At 37.7% G+C, this 19315-nt stretch overlaps 1 protein-coding gene across 1 annotated transcript in view; it reads left to right on the forward strand.

Moving 5' to 3' along the window:
* The window catches only part of PGGT1B (protein geranylgeranyltransferase type I subunit beta), a 33230-nt gene that overhangs the window by 7827 nt on the left and 6088 nt on the right, over nucleotides 1–19315 (forward strand). Inside the window, 4 exon segments of the mRNA XM_068176406.1 lie at nucleotides 5542–5609; nucleotides 11079–11230; nucleotides 12688–12820; nucleotides 18326–18371. Coding sequence (XP_068032507.1) covers nucleotides 5542–5609; nucleotides 11079–11230; nucleotides 12688–12820; nucleotides 18326–18371 — 399 coding nt within the window.

The following is a 19315-nucleotide window of genomic DNA, read 5'->3' on the forward strand; positions in this document are numbered from 1 at the left end:
GCTCCGCAAACTTAGTATCTGTTTATTTCTGCTGTAGTAGGTGTACAGGCTGGGCTAGAATTTTTTTTTTTTCATAGTAGCCTCTAATCTGATGTGTTTTGAGCCTGGTAGTAAAAGAGTGTTTTAGTCTTTCAGCTATTGCTGAGCAGTGCCAGTCAAGGCTGGCCCTGTTTGCCTCCTCTGCACTCCTTTTTTCATGGCAGATATAGCAGGAGACACAGCCAGGACAGCTGACCCAGGCTGACCTCAGTACTGTCCAGAGGGACACTCCATACCATCTAACATCATTTTCAGCAGTAAAAAACTTGGGAAGAGAAGGAGAAAGGTGGCAGTATTCGTGGTTCTGGCATTTGCCTTCCTGAGTAACCCTTACACTTGCTGAGGCCCTGCTTTCTGGAAAGTGACTATGCACCTGCCCAGCTGATGGGAAGTAGTAAATTAATTCCTGTTTTGCTTTGCTGTGTGCCCACAACTTCTGCTTTACCTATCAAACTGTCTCTATCTCACTCTGCGAGTCTTCTCTTCATCTCTCTGTTTTCTTGCCTCAGATTCTGGTTGGAGTCAACTCACTACAGCAGAGTGTTACAGAACCTGCTAGAAAATTCAGAATTTGATGGTTTAGAGCACTTCTTAGATAAAGTCTCCCTGTGATAGTCTTAAGTGACATGTTTGTATTTTACTGATATGTAATATGTCTGTCTGATGGCTGATGATAACTTCACTTCAGAGGTTTGTAGTCTTTGAAATTTTATGTGAAACTAAAACTCACTAATGGTGAGATCTTGATCTACTGAGTAAGAAAGCAAACATATGCTCTGTCAGCCTAATCAAAGTGCACTTAAGGAAGCTGAAGATTAGGGTTTGTCAGGATAGACTGTATTCTTCTGTGGGTTTATTGTAGCTGTGATTCAAACAAAAAGTGTCCTTTTGGTACTATAATTTTAGCTCCAGTCTTCCAGAGACTGGCTCAATACCAGTTCTAATTCAGAGGGAATGGCACATGTGCAAACTGAGCCTCACACAGAAACACATTCTTAGCTGAATGCTTCCACTTACTGCTGCCTTCTGCTTGTTTGAAGGGCCCCTGTCTTCTATAACTCACGCTAAATAGTTTGGCTAAATCTTGCACAGATTTTGGCCATTGTTACCTTCCCTTCCCTTTTTAGCGAATACTTTGCTTAGGTGCAGAGCTAATACATGTTTTTGTTTTCTTTATGCTCATTGCAAGAAGACCTAAGTATGTTTCCTCTTAGAAAGAAGTTAAAATCTTAAAAAGTGTTTTTTTCTTTTTTTCATTTTGAGGAGGGTAATGTTCTTTTACAAGGCTCACAGAAATTAATACGGTTTTAGATTAAAACATTATTTTTTGAAGTGTTTGTGAAATTGGGAAAGGGTTGACAAAACACCTTCTTTTAACTAGTTGCTTGTTATTAAGATCATTATCATGTCAGTGTTTTACTGTTTTTCCTCTCATAGTGCAGCTTCTTGACAGAATTTCAAGTTTATTTTAACTACCTGAAGTGCAGCTCATAGCAATTTAAGAAAGATGCATTCCAGTTTCTTGCAAGTCACATTCAGGCTAGTTCAGCACTTTTAAAAGAGAGTGAATCCGGAGCTTTGTACTCAAGTAATCTAATTACACAGTGGAAGCATGCTGCTTGGCCATGTTCATCCACCATCCTCCCCTATAGCAACAGTGGCATTTGTTTGACCCTGCTTGAGAGCTTGCTGCAGTGGCAGAAAAACGCATTTATTTATCTAACAGAAGGTTAGCTTTGTGTTGCATTGGTCAACTGAGTTGATTGGAAGTGCCAGTGCCAGCCCACTACAGGAGAAGGAAGAAAATTGTACTCTTTGACAGCTGGATGCTTTACTAGCTTTGCTGTACTAAGAAGTGGAATCAAAAGGAATACCAAAACATATTTTATTTGTTGATCTGAATCCCCAGGACCCATGGATACAGGACTGAAAACCAGTATGCTACATGACAGACCTAAAATTTACTTCTGTCAGTCTAAATTTAGGTTTGTATTAATGATTCTTTCTTATGTGGCAGTACTAAAAGAAATGTATAAAATGACATTGACTTTTTTAAAATCATTGATGCATATGAGCTTTCTGATAATGAGTTTCTTGAGCAAAAATACAAATTTTCCTGTAGCATAACTTTCTTTTATGCTACATTTGAAGTATTTTTCTGGATGTATAATGGACTTCTATTTTAGAGAATGCAACTTTGCATTTAGTGACATCTTCTAGTGCTTTGATCTACAGGTACAATTACAAGCTATAGTTCAGTGATAAGAACTTATGCTTACTTTCATCTGGATGTCCTGACTGAATCAGCCTATGTTAAAGCTATGATTTTTTAAATATATTATAAGATGTTAGTAATGTATATAAACTCCTGTACTTAGCAGAAGGAGACAAGCCTTGCAGCCACAGGAATGCATGGATAATCTGAATGTGAAAAATTAGTGGTAAAAGTTTATCAATCCTTCCATGTAGGAGAAATCATAAAATATAAATAACAAAAATGCCCTGTCTGTAAAAAAGAGCTCTTAGGATAAGTTGTCTGAGGTCATCGCTTGAAACTCTTTTACATATCTTAAGGGCTTTCTAGCTTAAGGACACATAAGTAACAACTTTTTCTTCACAGGAAAGTTACAGCTCTTGATTTAAGCATGAAGACTTTTGGTTTTGGAAAAGGGTCAGTTTTCTTTAGTTGTCAAATGTGAAAGGTTTTTCCAGGTATGTTTTTTCAGCTTTCAAGCCACCACAGCAGTTTATGAAATATTTGTTACTTTTTGCTTTGTCTTAAGCTCCTGCAGAAAGTGGCTAAGGTTGATGGTGGAAGTGAACACCAGGTGGTACCATTTCACAGCTGCAGTTGAGCTGATGCAAACTCTGCTGGAGCTGAACTGGCCACTCCAGCAGTTTTTCCACAAGGGACATAGCCTGCGGTCACATCCTTTTAATTTGGGTCTATTTCGTTTTTAATTCTATTTCTGATTCTGACAGCCCATTTTTGGTTCAGGAAAGTGAAGAGTTTGATTAGAAGTACTAAGCTATTATGTAAAACAAGAAGTATAAGTAAATTGCAATAAAATAGTAAAGCAATTTTACAGAAGATGAAATTTCACATTGTAAAGTTTCTTTCATAAACTGAAAGACAGTCTTTTCCTGTAACTCATCTTTGGTTCTCATTTGATTTCCAGCTTGTATGCTCACAGGATGCTAACAAACCATTTTGAGACACTACATCAGTGTACCAGAGTCATGTGGTTAAAAGCAAGCTGTTTTCACTTCCTGTTTCAATGCTTCCTTTATCAACTCAGAATTCTATTTTTTACTTCACGTATTGTGACTAGAGATTTAGCAACTCACTTGTAATAGTCTGGGAAACATCTATTGCAAGCACATTAATGCTTTGAGGACAGGATAAAATTCCCTGCAAAGTTTGCCCTAAAGTTTTCCCTAAAGGGCATGCTGGTCTTCTGTTTTTCCTAGGAGCCAGTGTGTCAAGTTTGGAGTGGGAGATGAGAAGTACTGACAAAAAGTGTCAAAACAGATTTTAAATTCATAGCAATACAGTTAAAAATCTAACTTTAAATCCAATTTTAAAATTGCAAATGTTGTTCTTTAGTTGACAGTTTAGTAGTACAAGAAAGGTTTTAGAATACTACTTGAAAATTGAACATCTAAAGGGAGTAATAGATCATGATTTCATTAATGTACTTTATTTCTAATCTATTTGTATAGCATCTGTGATTCAGCAATCAGAGTGACCCACTAACAGCACAGAAACTTGGGTTTCATGCTGCCATTTCTACCTTGATAATGAATTATAAGCTACACTCCAAATGGTCAGTGATGGGGATAGTATTTCTGGGATGAATCCTTCCATCTAGCAACTGTCAGCTGAGTTCTGTTCAGCTGCAGAGCTGTCTTAATTGTAACATGTGTCCTTTGCAGTAGGCCAGAATAGCTCTGTTAGTAGCATAATAACTCTTTCCTGGATAAAGGGTTTCCACACCAGTATCATGTAAAAGTGAGTGTTCTAGTCTGCTTGAGCACTTAAGACACAGGTTCATTTTTACTGAAAATGAATGTGAATGGTGATTTTTTTTTTCCCACTATGTGCCTAGGAAATCTTGGGCTTACTGGGCAGGAATTCTAGGTCTTCTCTTACTGATTTGTTGTGTCATTTTTGAAATTGTGATGCTTTTTTAAGGTCCATTGAGACCTTAGATTAGTCTCTAAGACTCATTTAATTTTTCATGCTTTCCAGAGGCTGAGGCAACATGAAATGCAAGTTTTTGACTCTGCAAGTGAACAGACAAATGTTCTCTACAAAGAATGTTTATATTATAATAAAACAGTTACTATTTTTTTTCTGTTTCCTCTGTGTAGATTAGACTATGGCACACCAGCTTTTAAGCAGGCTGAAATTGCTTTTGTTACATGTGTAGAATATTTGAAAAGTACTTCTGACTGAACTGTGGAGGAGGTGGAGAATTGCAGGTGTTTCCCTCCATGTCAGTTAGCTCTAAAGACTTGTCTTGCAGAGAAACTTGCATACTTCAGGCCAAGTTGAAATTCTTAAGCTAATAAAACCTTTCTAGTTTAATGCAGTGTTTATTTAGAATTAGAAGGTAATGCGCTGCTAAATTACACTAGAGCTTATAGGTCACTTGCATATTGATGTTACTTAGAGCTTTCAGCTTTATAACTATTCATTTTTATTTATTCTTGTGCAAATTTCTCTAGTATCCATGAGGATTTTTAGCTTGAAGGCTGAATAACTTTAAAGAGGTGGATTGGGTTTAAGAACACCCAGCTGCTGTTTGACTGTGGCATTCATTAGGTTTTTAGTTTCAGACACTGAGCAGTTAACAACTGAGGTTTTGCCATGCAAAAACAAGTTTGAGCCCTGCAAAGCTGTACTTTTGACAGTGTTTGGTTCATGGTTCTATGTGCTACATGCTCAGGTATTGTGATGCCTTTGAAACAAATTACACTGTATCACTGACAGAAATGTTTGATAGCTACAATGTGCTTAAAACTGTGAATTGTTTAACTTTGAACGTGTTTCAAAGTATCTTGAAACAGTTCTGCTTGGGAACAGATGGTATTACCCGGCAAGAATCCAGAGAGGAATAAAAAATATGTTAACTCTGGCCATTTTCCCAGGGAAGCAGTCCTTTTCTCTTTTTTTCTTGTGAGCATGGAAGACAAGTCTGTGGTGCCACAAACTGTATTTCCACCAAATTAAAAAAAAAAACCAAAAACCAACAAACTGATGCTTTGTGTTTTGTCACTACAGCAATGAGTAAGTTAAGTTTGCTTGTGGTTTTCTTTATTTTTTTTGTTTATCAGAGGGATACCAATCTAAGGTTGGGAACTGCGAGGCACATGCACACTTTATTAAGGCTGTGAATAGTGTTGAACTAGTGTGTCTTGATCTCATTAGAGAATTATGGTTTATAATAAATGTTTCAACAAAACAAGTTAGTTGAGTATTGTTTTAATCTTTTCCAGGATCAAATATGAATCGCTGTGGATTCAGAGGTTCTTCATATTTAGGGATGCCATTCAATCCCTCCAAGGTCAGTTAAGAATGTGTATGTTAAATGTTTTCAATTAGGCAATAAATGATCTTGTGTCTTTTTTATAATATTAACTGCATAGTTACAGAATTTCTGAAAGGCAGGGAATTTTTTACTGTTAATACTGAAGTGTTTGCAGAACTTTTAAGAAGCATGCATAAGAAACATACTAAAATGATACCTGGAACTTAAATTCTCACAGCAGTGAAGAAACTGACTCACAAATTGTGGCTTATCTCTGTGCAGTCTCCTCCTTCTCTGGTCTTCTACTAACAAAGGAAAACTTTTCTGGCTGAAGAATTATCATGAGGTAGAGAGGCCAGGCAGAATAGCCCTAATTAAGTGATGAAGAACGTGCTGTTCTTTGGTATCATAGAAAGGTTCAGGCTGGAAAGAGCTCTTAAGATCATCTAGCTCCTCTCCCCTTGCTGCAGGCAGGGACACCTTCCACTAGACCAGATTGCTCAGAATCTCATTCAGCCTGGCCTTGGATGCTTCCTGGCCTGGGATGCTTCCACAGCTCTGGACAATCTGTTCCAATGCCTCACCACCCTCAGACTGAAGAATTTCTTATTAATACATAATCTAAACCTGCCCTCTTTCAGTTTGAAGCCATTCCCCTTGTCCTGTCGCTGCATGCTCTGGTAAAAAGTCTCACTCCATCTTTGTTATGGGGTCCCTTCAGGAACTGGAAGGCCAAAATTAAGTCAACTCAAAGCCTTTCCTTTTCCAGGCTGACAAATCCTGACTCTCATAGCCTTTTCTTATAGGAGAGGTGCCCCAGCCCTCTAATGAACTTAGTGGCCTCCTCTGGATGTGTTCCAACAGGTTCCCATCCTCCCTGTGCTGAAGACCCCAGGGCTGAACACAGCATTCCACATGAGGTCTCACCAGAGGAGAGCAGAATCCCCTCCCTCCCCTGCTGCCCACGCTGCTTTGGATGCAGCCCAGGACATGTTTGGCTTTCTGGGCTGTGAGGGCCCATGGCTGGGTCATGTACAGCCTCTCACCCACCAGGGCTCCCAAGCCCTTTGCTCTCGATGACTTCTCTTCTCCCAGTCTGTACCCTCCCAGTCTGGGATTGTCCTGACCTGGGTGTAGCACCTTGCACTTCGTCTTGTTAAATCCCATGAGGTTCTCATGACCCACTTCTGGAGCTTGTCCACATTTCCTTTGAAAAAAGTGAATCCCATCTGATGCCAATGTGTCTGGTGCCATGTAGGCCATCCCACTGTCAAAAAACCACCTAAAATCTTGGCAGTGACACCAGCCAGTGAGGCACATACTAATAGACTGGGCCTGACTGTTTCTTCCAAAGTCAGTGTCTGCAACTACAACTGGTATTTCTCTTCCTGTGTTGAATCATGCATATTTGATTGCACCTGATACCCACCCAGACTTAGGCATGTCTGTTTGTCCCTGTTTGTAATGAAAATAAGAACAGATGCTTTGAAGCCCAGTGAACTGAGGTTCAAGAGATTTAAACTTCCATATGAAAAGAAAATGTCTTTAATAAAAGACAGAAATGAGGTTAGCAGAGGCTAGTTTAGTGCTCTCACAGATTTTTCATCCACTTTTCAGTCTGATTTGATTCTTCACTCTCAAGCACAGGACAGAACTACTGTACTTCTTTTGCAGTCCTTCCTGCACACTGGCCTCTGCTTTCCTTTTCCAGCTGTATCACACCTTTAGCAGCTCTACAGTGTAGTATTTTAAATCAGTGCATACTTTTGGAAATCTTTTTCAAATCCTCCCAAGTGTATGAAGCTTGAAGAGTTTATTCTGGATATAGTTCTGAGACCTTGCAAAGGACCATGAAGACAAAAGGTCTGCAAGATTGGCAAAGCATTGTTTTCCCCTCCCAGCTCTTTCTGGTGTTTTAATTTATTTCTCATCTTCCAATAGTAAATGCTTCATACTGAAATATTATCTTTACTGGAAATATGTTGCTGTCCATTGGTGTCTTAGAATGTGTTGGCCAATATACATGTGAGATAAAGGGGTAGAATCAAGTTGCCTGTAGAAATTAGCTACAAGGTCACTATCTCTAGAAAATTGTTTGCACGTGGATGTGGTTTTTATTCAAGCATTGCAGTATTTTCTTCATTGTATCTGCATTTGAGGGATTGCATCTGTTTGATTTATTGTCAATGAAAGGTTTAAAGCATTTCCAGCACCGTTGCCTGAAATGTTCTGAAATAACTCAGACAAAAAAGAGTTGGAAGTTCACAGCCATGACTCTAGGATGTGTTTACAGTCACATCATTTTTCTTTTTTCATTATTTAAAAGTGTTCTGTTAAATCTGCCGCGAAAAATATTTTTTGAAAATGCCTGTAAGCATTTTGTACTTGCATTGACATTTGCTATCTATTGCATGCCACTTCAATGATTTCATTCTTGAACTCTAAGAAAGTGCCATACCAGAGATAGCCAAATCTATTCAGTCACTAGGGGCCCTTCAAAATAATAGAAAAACACCAGGGTTATGTTAGAATATCCAGCTTTTGTAAATCTCTCAAGAACAGGTCATTTTGGTTTGTTATGGGAGTTGTGTTGTTTTAGCTGTTGCCTTTGAGGTGTTTGACGGTAGTGTCTTTGCAGCTTTTTGGGACAGAAACAAAAGTGAAACAAAAGCACATCCACTTCACTAACTCACAACACAGCCCTCATGAACTGTGACAGTCTTACCTGAGAATGAAGGCTAAGAGTGACTTCTCTATCATCACATTCAAAACATAATTACTTTTAGAATTAGAAAATAATTGTATACTGAAACGGCTCCATATTTTGAAGTCTCTCAGATTTGGTGTTACTGAAGTTTAAACTAGCTTTTTAATTTAGGGTGAACAGTCCACTCAAAGTTTCAAATAGGCCTAGGTCTTTTCAGTGTGTTGAAAGCGTTGTGATTCAGTTTCAGTATGTTGAAAGTGTTGTGAATCAGAATTTAGTTTTCAATAGCTGCAACTTTTACGTAAGATTGTGATAATTAACATATGCTTTCACTTGGGGCAAAAAAAGTTCTCTCTTGTGTTCCTGACACAACATTGTATTTTCTCAAGGCTGCAACACTGATACTGGTGAAAGATAGTTATAAATATTTTGCAGAGTGAATCACAAAAAAGTTAACAATAAATAGAATATAAGAATAAATGTAAGATAAAAATAAATACTATAAAGACCCAGATAAGCTTGGGCCAAAATATCTCTGTAACATCGACTGAAAAGTGTCTCTGTCCATGGCAGGGAAGTTGCAACGAGATGACCTTGAGGTCCCTTCCAACTCAGGCCATTTTGTGATTCCACAAAGTGAAATGTCAAGGTTTTGCAGAATAGTTTTGAAACAATTAAAGAGATTACAGAAACAAAGACACCTTGAATTAGTGGCTAGATACTGCATTTGGCAATGTACTTTAAGTTTTTCTCAAATTAGCTAAACTATCTAAAATCATGTGCTTTAGATGAACTTAAGTCATTATAACATGAAAAACACACCTCTAAAGCTGAGGCTACCCTTGTCCAAATGAAGACCCCTACCAGTACACACCTCTGTGCAAACATGTCAAAGCCACTTAGCTCCGTGTGTGGACTGACACCTGCGTGAAGGAACCCTGTCTTGAAAGTGGGACTGTGTCAGTGCAAGTGCATATTTAGTAGCATTCTTTTTTAGTGTTTGAAGAGATCTTGCCCATGCTTCTGCAGCAGAGAGAGTTTCTTGGCTCTGCAGTGGTCACTGGGAATTCTTGGTGTTCCTGAGTTATGTTTTAATAGCTGTTCTAATTGATGTAGTAGGGAAGACTGTCACATCACTGAGCCAAGTTTAAATGTTTGAAAGCTTACCCCCAACTTCTAAGTGTTAATTCTTTTGAAGAAGGTGGAGACTGTGGGAGCAGAACAGAACTGTGTACTCCATCTCTGAGATCCAAGTAAATCTCTTTTCTGTGGGACCTACCTACAGACTAATTCTTACAAAAGGCAAGGTGCATAGAGAACAAGCCCTGGCCACACCTCCTTTGTTGTCTTCTCAGAGTATGTGTGCACCAGTGCATTAGCTCAGGTAAGTAGAGACCACTTAAAAGCAATTTAATGCGCCCTATATATCTATTTAATGTGCAGGGTAGGACACAGTGATGGGAGCACTGGCAGTAGAGGGATGGGAGGGGGAGCTGTTGAGATTTGTGATGTCACCTCAAGAGAGGGTCCAGGACTGGAAATAAGGGAAAAGAGGTGCAGCTCTTGGCACACACTCTTCTGTTCTCTGTCTCTGTTACATTGATTTTTCAGTGCTGCTGAACCCATTTCACCCTGTTTTCTGCCTCCCTTTTCCAATTGTCTTTGATTCCTTTGGGTGAGAGCAGTCTTTTGCTGTCCAGTGGGTAATAACAATTTTTCTCCCAGTTTCTTACTAGAAGTAAAGCCTTTTGGCTTTGGAAATAAGCATGACCTGCCTGAAAAATACCAATTACACATAACATAATATTAAATTTGGTTTTATACTGCTTTTTCCTTGTGTTTTTAGGATGAATTGCAAAATAGGAATTGCAACTGATTAGGCAATAATGCTAGTAAAATATAATTTAAAAATGTATCTCTACTACTCAGTATTGAAATAGCTTTTATTGTGTTTAAAATAGTTATCTTCCAGTTGCTCCAAACTGAACCATCCCACGTATTTTCCAGTTGCTCCAAACTGAACCATGCCAAGTATCATCTTGTTATGTGTGGTCTCTATTTCTGTGAAGTGGTACAGTCCAGGATGGGCCTATAAAACACCATAAAAATAGTCGTTTTAACACAGCTGTATCAATCCCTTGCCCATTTCTATGACTTGTATTGTGGGACTAGTCAGCCTTTAACTGTAATTTTTGCTTCTCAGTTGATATTCAGTGATCCTTCTGAGTCCCTTCCAACTCAGGATATTCTATGTTTCAGTGATTACTTGGTATATAAATACTTTGTTTGAACTCTGATTTTAAAAGAGAGGTGAAAGTAGGTAAGTGGCTAATTTGGCATTGCTTCAATTGACGGGGAGATTACTAATAATCTCTCACTGCTTTTTACTTGTAGATCATTATGTTATAAAATTTCTGCTGAGGGGCCTCCAGAGTTTGGCTGTTTAAGAGTGCTTACCCAACTGCCAGGAAGCTAATGCCCAGTGATGTGTCAGAACAAACTTGGGTACAGTTGAGTACATCCCATCTTTTTCCTTAACTTTCAAATGGAGCTGTTTCGCAAATGGAGCTCTTGGCAAAGCTTTTTTCCAAAGCTTCCTACTGACCGAGTGTTTACAAGAGCAGCAGTTATACAGTAGCTTAGTTTGATAAGGAAAGCTGAGCAGGATACCTTCAGTTTAACCAGAATGAGTGAAGGGAAAAGTAATTTGTTTACCTCTTACCTTAAAAAAAAAAAGCTTTGCTGTAGTATAAGCTTTTGTGATGTGTCAATATTTCTATTTTTTTCCTCTTTTTTAGGGTCCAGGTATATCTCATCCCTATGATAGTGGGCACATAGCAATGACTTACACAGGACTATCATGTCTGGTTATTCTTGGAGATGATTTAAGTCGAGTAAATAAAGATGCCATACTGGCAGGACTGAGAGCTCTCCAGCTGGAGGATGGAAGGTAAAAGATATTTTATATGCTGCAACTATCACAGCCCACCTGTGGAATGAAACATAAGAAACTTGTTTTTTATAGAAGAAGCTATAATCTTTTTATTCTATTAGAAGATATTTGATTGGTAGCCACATAAGTCATAGAACATATGCTGGCTTCTTGGAAGTAGTTAGGTCATCAAAGGATACTAACTAGCTCTTCAAACCAAATGGAGGCTTGCCAAGCAGCAAATCCTGGAAGAAACAATTGAAGGTTGATTTATTGTCACAGGTAATTCAACCATTTACCTATTTTTATATATTGTAGAAGCATTTATGTTGGAAAAGACCTTTGAGACCATGAAGTTCGACTCTTAACCCAGCACTGCCAAGCCCAGCACTAAACCATGTCCTTAAATGCCACATCTACATGTGTTTTAAATACCTTCAGGAATGGTGACTCCACCATTTTCCTGGGCAGCCTGTTCCAGTGCTAGACAACCCTTCTGATGAAGAAATTTTTTCTAATACCTAATCTAAACCTTGTCTGGTGCAACTTGAAGCCGTTTCCTCTGTCCCATTTGGGAGAGGAGACCAGCCCCCACCTTGCCACTTTTCAGGTAGTTGACTGATAAGGTGTCCTCTGGGTGTTCTTTTCTCCAGGCTAAACACTCCAAGCTCCCTCAGCTGTTCCTCATCAGATTTGTGCTCCAAGCCCTTCCCAGCTCCACTGCCCTTCCCTGGACATGCTTTAGCACCTCAGTGGTCTTCCTTGTCTTGAGGGGCCAAAAACAGAACACAAAGCTCGAGGTGTGGCCTCACCAGTGCCAAGTACGGGGGGGTGGTTACTGCCCTAGTTCTGTTGGCCACTTTCTGATACAAAGCATCCATCATCATCTTGGGAAGGCAACCATCATCATCTTGGGAGTCTCTGAGATTGTGCCAAAATAACCCAGATACAAAAAAGTTTAAATGTTCATAGAGTTTGGTGAGATTGTAACAATAATTAATGAAACACTGATTCACCTTTTTTATTAGAAATGGTAGTAGTAGCAATTACCTCTGTACATATCTGGGAAACTGGTCCTCAATAGGAAAATATGCAGTAAGGAATTAGAAAGCCTTGTGAGCTATTAGGATTCCTAGGAAGTCAAAGAATTCTGCCCAAAAGAGGTAAAATGGTAAGTCATTTATCTGTATATACTCTAATAGGTGAAAGACTGTAAGCATAAACATCTTGGAATAAATAAACACCAGTGTCATGTTGCTGGAAATAGTTTCTCAGGCTCCTAATGTTTAGAGTTCTATGCATTTTCCTTGGCTTAGAATCACTTCTTCTAAATAGAAAATCTAGAGTAGCTTTGGGTTATGAGACTACTGTAAACTAATCTTTAAAGAAAACACTGTGCAATTCTTTGAACCGCATTTCATATTTTCTGGTGTAACAAGCAAAACAGTGTCTAAAGACAGAAATGTTTCTTTCAGTTTCTGTGCAGTGCTGGAAGGAAGTGAGAATGATATGAGGTTTGTATACTGTGCTTCCTGTATCTGCTACATGCTTGATAACTGGTCAGGCATGGATATGAAGAAAGCAATAGACTACATTAGAAGAAGTATGGTGAGTGTTCACAAAATATCACTTCCTCCTATGCTTTAAGGCTTTAAGCTTTTTTTTCTTAACTATGGCTAAAAAAATGTCTATCCAAACTGTATTACGTTAATTTCTTTATTTTTCTTCCTGCTCTAGCAAGTTGAGAATTATAAAGGACATTGGTTTTTCGCATTTGTATTTTCATTAAAATGTGTGTGCTAGCAAGATAGTTTTATTTGGTGTGTTTGTTCACTGCTAATTATGTAGAAATCCTCTTTATTTAAAATAATTAAACAATTGAAAGCAAGTTTTTGAAAACTAAGGTATAATGTTTGTGTAGCTTAGAAAAAGTGCATAAAGCACTTTTGAAAAGTGTACCAATAAAATCCTCATATTTCATTGAGCTGTAGTACTACTTTTTAAAAGATACACAGATTCAAATAAACTAATTGTTGTCACCAGTTCATGCTTAAGTGTTTCCAGTCATGCACTTCATAATTTATTTATTAGATACTTGGAATGAAAAAATATATTCATGAGTAGCTACTCATTTTTTTTTCTCTGTCTGTGCAAATTGTCTCCATATTTGATTGGAGTAAAGGAGTTTTCAATTTTTTTCATGTTATTTTATTAGTTTAATTGAGTTACATTTTCAAAGATTGAAACACAATTTTTTAAGGAAGCTGAACAAGCTTGAAAATTGCAGTTCCCTGAGTGTGAGTAAACACATATTAAACTCTTGTGGTCCATAAAGAAGACCCAAATTTATGATGACACACAACTTCTGTTGTAAATTACTATTTTCAGTAGTTGCTGTCAGCAGCAAGATTGTAAAATTTATGTGAGAAACAAGTTTTAAAAAAGACTTCAAAATCTCCTGCTTCAGGCCAAATTTATTTTTGTTTGTTGTTTATTTTTAAAGGAGGTAGTTGAATGTCTTAGTATTTCTCACTGTACACCTCAAGAAGCTTTCTGGCACACTGCCATAGTCCTGGACAGACTGAAATGATCAAGGTCAGGGCTCAGTCATACAAGGATGTGGACCTGCAGTCTGTTCACATCCTAGTAGCACCTTTTATCTGACTTTCCCCTCCATTTCCCCATACTTGTTCTTCCCCAGTCTGCTTTGGTATTTCTGTTTCTTACCATTGGCTCTTTCCCTAGCCATCCCATAGTAAGTTATGCTCACCCCTGCATTCCCCAGGAAACAGTCCATGATAAGGGGGTTTCTATACAATCCTGGAATCTACTTCCCCTGCATCCCATAAGAGCCCTTCTCCCATAGCTGGTAGCTCACCTTAGTTAGCATGGGTTCTCAGCATATCCCTGCTAAATCTGATAGTGGGTTTTGCCCAAGGACAATGATTTATCCATTCTCCTTTCACAGTCTGAGAGAGGAGTTTAGGCAGAGTACTTGCTCTTACTGAGTAGGTTAGGAGCATTCTTCATTCTCTGATCATTTCTGGACCTTAATGTTTACTGACATCAGTCATTAGTCAAATAACTTAGCAGAGATACAATAGGAGAATCAAATGTTACAAAACAATAGAAAACAAAACCCAAGAGCAAAATCCTCATTGTAGTTCATTGCATTGTCTGTTAGTTAACCTTATGAACATTTGAGTGCAGTTTTGATCCCAGAGGAAATGGTGGAACTAGGAAGGGGACAAAGAAAGTTGAGTCAAAGTGTCAAAGATTCAAATCAGCTTGTGTAAAATGAGTATTTAATATACTATGAATCTTTATTCTGGAAATGACACTGTTAACTGAAGTGTGACAGAGATATGTAATGTAACAGATAGCACTGAAAAAATAGAGGGGGAAGCAACTATTTCTTTCTAAGACAGAACAGACAGAGAGCATCAGATGAGGCCATTAACAGAGCAGGCAAGTGGAGATTTTCTTAAAGTTTAGAGCTTTGAAGTAGTACTAGAGACTTACTGTGTAGTGTGATCTTGAACCAAATTTATACTTGGCTTCTAGAACTTAGCATTAATTGTTGCATCTGCAAATTCCAGTCATTATGTTGCTATTGGAAAAATAGATACCATTAAAAAAAAATTGAAGCCTTACCATGGCAAGACATCTTGGAAGGCCTCCTACTAATACTTCAGTTCACCAGTAAAGTAGAACTGAGTCTTGGCGTGGTCAAAGTTCAGAAGACACTGTGGCTTATCACAAAGATTGTGTCTTTTCCTAGCTAGCTCAGAGAGTAACTTAGAGAGATCCTATTAGCAGTGCTCTGTAGGGAGCAGTCATTCTAGCATGTAGAAATGTGCAGCAAGACATGCTGTATATTGTCCAGGTTTACTGTGAATTGGTAGGTTAACTCTACACTGTGTTCAGTAGGACTTCTTTAAACTACTGGTGTGCTGTGAATTCACTGCAGGGTTGGTATGCACATGCACACTAGTGCGGTCTGTGTTTTCTGGATTTGCGCTCCTTGGCCCACCAGTATTTCTGTGAATTAATTCAGTTGCGAGGTGTCTGACAATTCTGGGAAAAGCCACAAAACATTTGCTTCCTGTTTGGTCACATTTAAAGCTGTGAATGTGTCTGAAGAAGTCTCAGACATTCAGGGACTAGGCCATTGTGAAGATCATTTCACAGCAGTGGTTGTTCTTTCATTCATTCATCTCTTTCCACCACTTTCCTTGAGCTGTATTTCAGTTTAATTACCTATTACAGGAGCCAAGTATTTCTTAAAGTGTATCTCTTAAATAAACACAAGTGTGAAATGTGGCATCCAAGAATGTTAGCTTGATTTCTGTCATTAAGATTTTGTAGATGGTGCTAAAACTAACCTATAAAATGGAACAATTTAAAGTAAATTCTGTTGGAGGTTATTTCATTTATTACTCCTTGTGTATCTAACTATACAATTAATACAGCTATAGGTGTTATTGTAAATGCTTATTCCTCTTTTGCTACAATGTCACCTCATTCTGTCATTTTCTTTAGTTATAGAAAAAAAGGGATTGCATTGCTCAGTACCAAACTGCTCTGACAGAAAGATGTAATTTTGATTTACTGTTGTATGGCACTCACGTGCACCTAGATGAAGTGTGTGACAGTTAACATAACTTCTTTCAGTTTTTCAAATTGCCATACATGTGAAGTACAATTGATCTGGGTTGAGAGTAATGTAACTGGTTACCCAGAGTACTCTTTGTAATAAGCTTGTGGGTTTTTTAGCTTATTCTTTGGAATTTGTTGCCTTTATTGATGCAGTATAAGAATTGTGACATACAGTTCAATACAGCTGAATGAGGGAGTGCATTTGTTTAGTTAGGCATGTCAAGAACAGCAGGAGATTGGAATATAAACCATGTTTAAAATGTTAAAAACATTTAAAAAGAACATTTAAAAATAATTGAATCTTCATACAGAATAGATAGCCTTCTTGTCATTTGACTAAAAAGTGTTCATACAATGCTGATCACAAAAATAATTCTGGGCCAGTTTTATTGTCAGTAAAATAGTCAGATTTCAACACACAATTTTTAGCAGTGTAGATTGACTCTTGTCTTGCACACTCAAAACTCAGATCTAACACTCATCAAAAGACAACAAACACTAAGATGTTGGGATTTTAAATGACTTCCAGAGACTCAATAACACTGATCTTTGCAACAATGCTTTTTTTTTAAGTAGAGATATTGCAAGAAGCTTTAGAAATATCATCTTCTTCTAGTATAGTCTTGTTCAAATGCAGTTGTATTGGTCTGTTGATATAGTTAAGCCGGTTGTAAAACTTGTAGACTTCAAAGATTTTATCCAACTGGATTTACATGTTTCCTGAGAATAGTATTTAATTTTGCAGTTGTCATGTTGCAGTAATCAAGAGGTCCTTTTGCATACAATTTCTGGAGTCTTTTCCCTAGCTCTTCAAGGTACAGAAGTCCCCAGAGAGCAGCTGCTGTCGGTAAATAAATTGGTGTCAGTAAGCCAAGGGTCAGCTATTGTCTATTAGAGTTTAAAGATAATCGTACAGCCCAACATAGTAGTGTCTGGGATGCACACTTAACAGCTTTTCTCCAGAGCTAATTACTTTGTCATACATAAAGTAAGCCACCTCCTCTTAATATTGCTGTTTGTAGAGTTAATTAGCTTTGCCAGCATAGCTTTGCTAATCAATTGGCCTTTTCTTAGCAATTAATACATCTGTGGAGTGTGGTAGCACATTTGTACTGCATTCTCAAGAGGCAGTGAAAAAGGAAGAGTTCACACTGTATGCTTTAACATTCACAAGTTCATAGAGATTACTAAAATTTACTGGTTAAATCCTGAGAAATCAAGTTGCAGCTTGAAGTGTATATGTATCAGATATTAGTATTTTTAGTTGCTTCAGCTTGCAGCAACAACTCAAAACCAGGAATACAGTTTTAGTGTAGCTTCTGTGTCTTCTTCTGTTTACTTTTTTCTTCTCAATGTCAGCTTTAAAAGCAGACATACAAAATAATCCTTAGGCAATTTCTATAGATACAATAGTCCCGTAGCCATTATTTGGTTAGAACTATGGGAGTCATTATTGGTTTGTCAAGGTGTCCTGTATCTACTAGCCACTGTTTTAGAGAAAATGTGAGAAATTCACAGTCAGTGCCTGGAGGACGTGGGGGAAAGATTTTTGCTGCTTTGTGTCTGATCAGATACTGATCCAGTCATTAATTGAGCAGTTGATGTAGAATACATAGGGCCTATGTAATTTAACTTCAAGAGTTACACCTCATTGTTCCTACTAAGCAATTTGGTATTTGTTCAGAGATAATTCATTAGGTATTCTATGAACTCTTGTAAAATATTTTCCATTTTATGAATAATTTCTTACAAGAAAGATTATTATTCTTGCATATACATGTGTTCCTAGATAGCTTATGACAGGCATGAGCTATGATACTCTTGGTGCTTTGTCAGACTTGAGTTTCCCCTTTTGTTGCGCTTAGCAGAGTGATTTTTCAGCACTGTTGTGGTATTTTTTAACAGTAATATTTTATAGGCCAATTTAAGTTTATTCCAGTGCATGTTATAATTTCCTTCTTGCTTCTGGCTCCCTTCTCACCGTTTTTTAAAGCCTGATGTACTTGCTTCTTCCTAAAGTAATGCTTGGATCTGAGTATTCTACACACAGTAGTACTTTGCATTTTGCCTCTTTTTTTAATGTTAAACTGCTCTTGGATTAGACACAGATTAAGTTATTTATTTAATTCTGTTTTGTTTTTATTACCTGTCCATTTTTGTCTTTTTATATCTGCATTACATCGTTTTTTCTTTGTGGCTTACCCTTTTTCTGGTTTCTAACATATGTCACAACTGAATTTAATTCCATGAAAGTCATAAAAACTTCCTGCATTGAAAAAGAGCTGATTTGTTAACTGTGTTGTGGCAAGAACTTTTGGAGGTTTAGAATTTAATGAGGTTAAATTGTGGCAGTGATCTGGTGATAATTTTGCTGGTAAACTAAGAAATTGCAATGACTGTCAAAGTGCTGTTGTTCTAAAGTAACTGCTTTGTGGGATTTTTTTTTTCCTTCAGTCTTATGATAATGGCCTGGCACAGGGAGCTGGACTGGAATCCCATGGTAAGAATGTCAAAATGTTCTACACCTTTCAGAGTGGTATTGAAAATGCTTTAGGAGGTAAAGGGCATGCCATACCTTGCCTTCCTTTCTGATTTTTAAGGAAGTTGTGTGGTGAGGAGGAGCAAATCCAAACATGCCTTCAAATATCACTTCTTTGTTTAGGTCTAGCTTAATATCTGAACAGAGAGGCTTTTAAGCACTCCCATTAATTCTTACCTCGAGAGGGTTTTGCTGAAAAGTGTTGATTGTAGTTCTTGTAGTTCTGTTGCTGACAGAGCAAACTTTTTGTACGCACATGGTTGTTACTCTGAGGATTTTATCTGCAAGAGATTTTGTGCCATGTGACTGATCATTTCCAATTTCAACAGCTTTGGTAAAACAGAGAAACATTTCCTCTGATAGATACAGCATCTGTTGTGGGTTCAAATCTTGAAGCAACAGTTAATTTTTGTAAAGAGTTGGTAGATCTGAAGATAGGGATCCCCAAGAGACTGCTATTTTTAAACAAAATATTTCCATGCCATGAAGCAGCAGTCTGCTTGTGACAGAGGCATTTTTGGCTTTTAGATGACTGATATTAAATCTAGTGCTTTAGTCTGTTTGACAAAGTGGTGATTGGTCCACGGTTGGACTCCATGATCTTGGAGGTCTTTTCCAACCTAAATGATTCTGTGATCCTATCAAACATTTGTTATCTTTACCCTTAGTATTGAGCTTTGATAGGATTTTGTCTGTTTCCTTCTTGCTGGATCAATAAAGCCAAAAAATTTAAATTATATCCCTAGATATTAAAACAATTGGTTAATTAACTTTCTGTAGAATGTTAGTGATAACAAATAGTATCTCAGCACTGCATTTCAGCATCAGAGTGAAAATAAACTTTCAGCTCCTGGGGTTTTCCAGCACCAGGATATTGTAAGGAACTTTGGGGCCCAAGTCTTCTG

Source organism: Anomalospiza imberbis, chromosome Z (assembly GCF_031753505.1).
Source record: "Anomalospiza imberbis isolate Cuckoo-Finch-1a 21T00152 chromosome Z, ASM3175350v1, whole genome shotgun sequence".
In the NCBI taxonomy this organism is placed as follows: Eukaryota; Metazoa; Chordata; class Aves; order Passeriformes; family Viduidae; genus Anomalospiza; species Anomalospiza imberbis.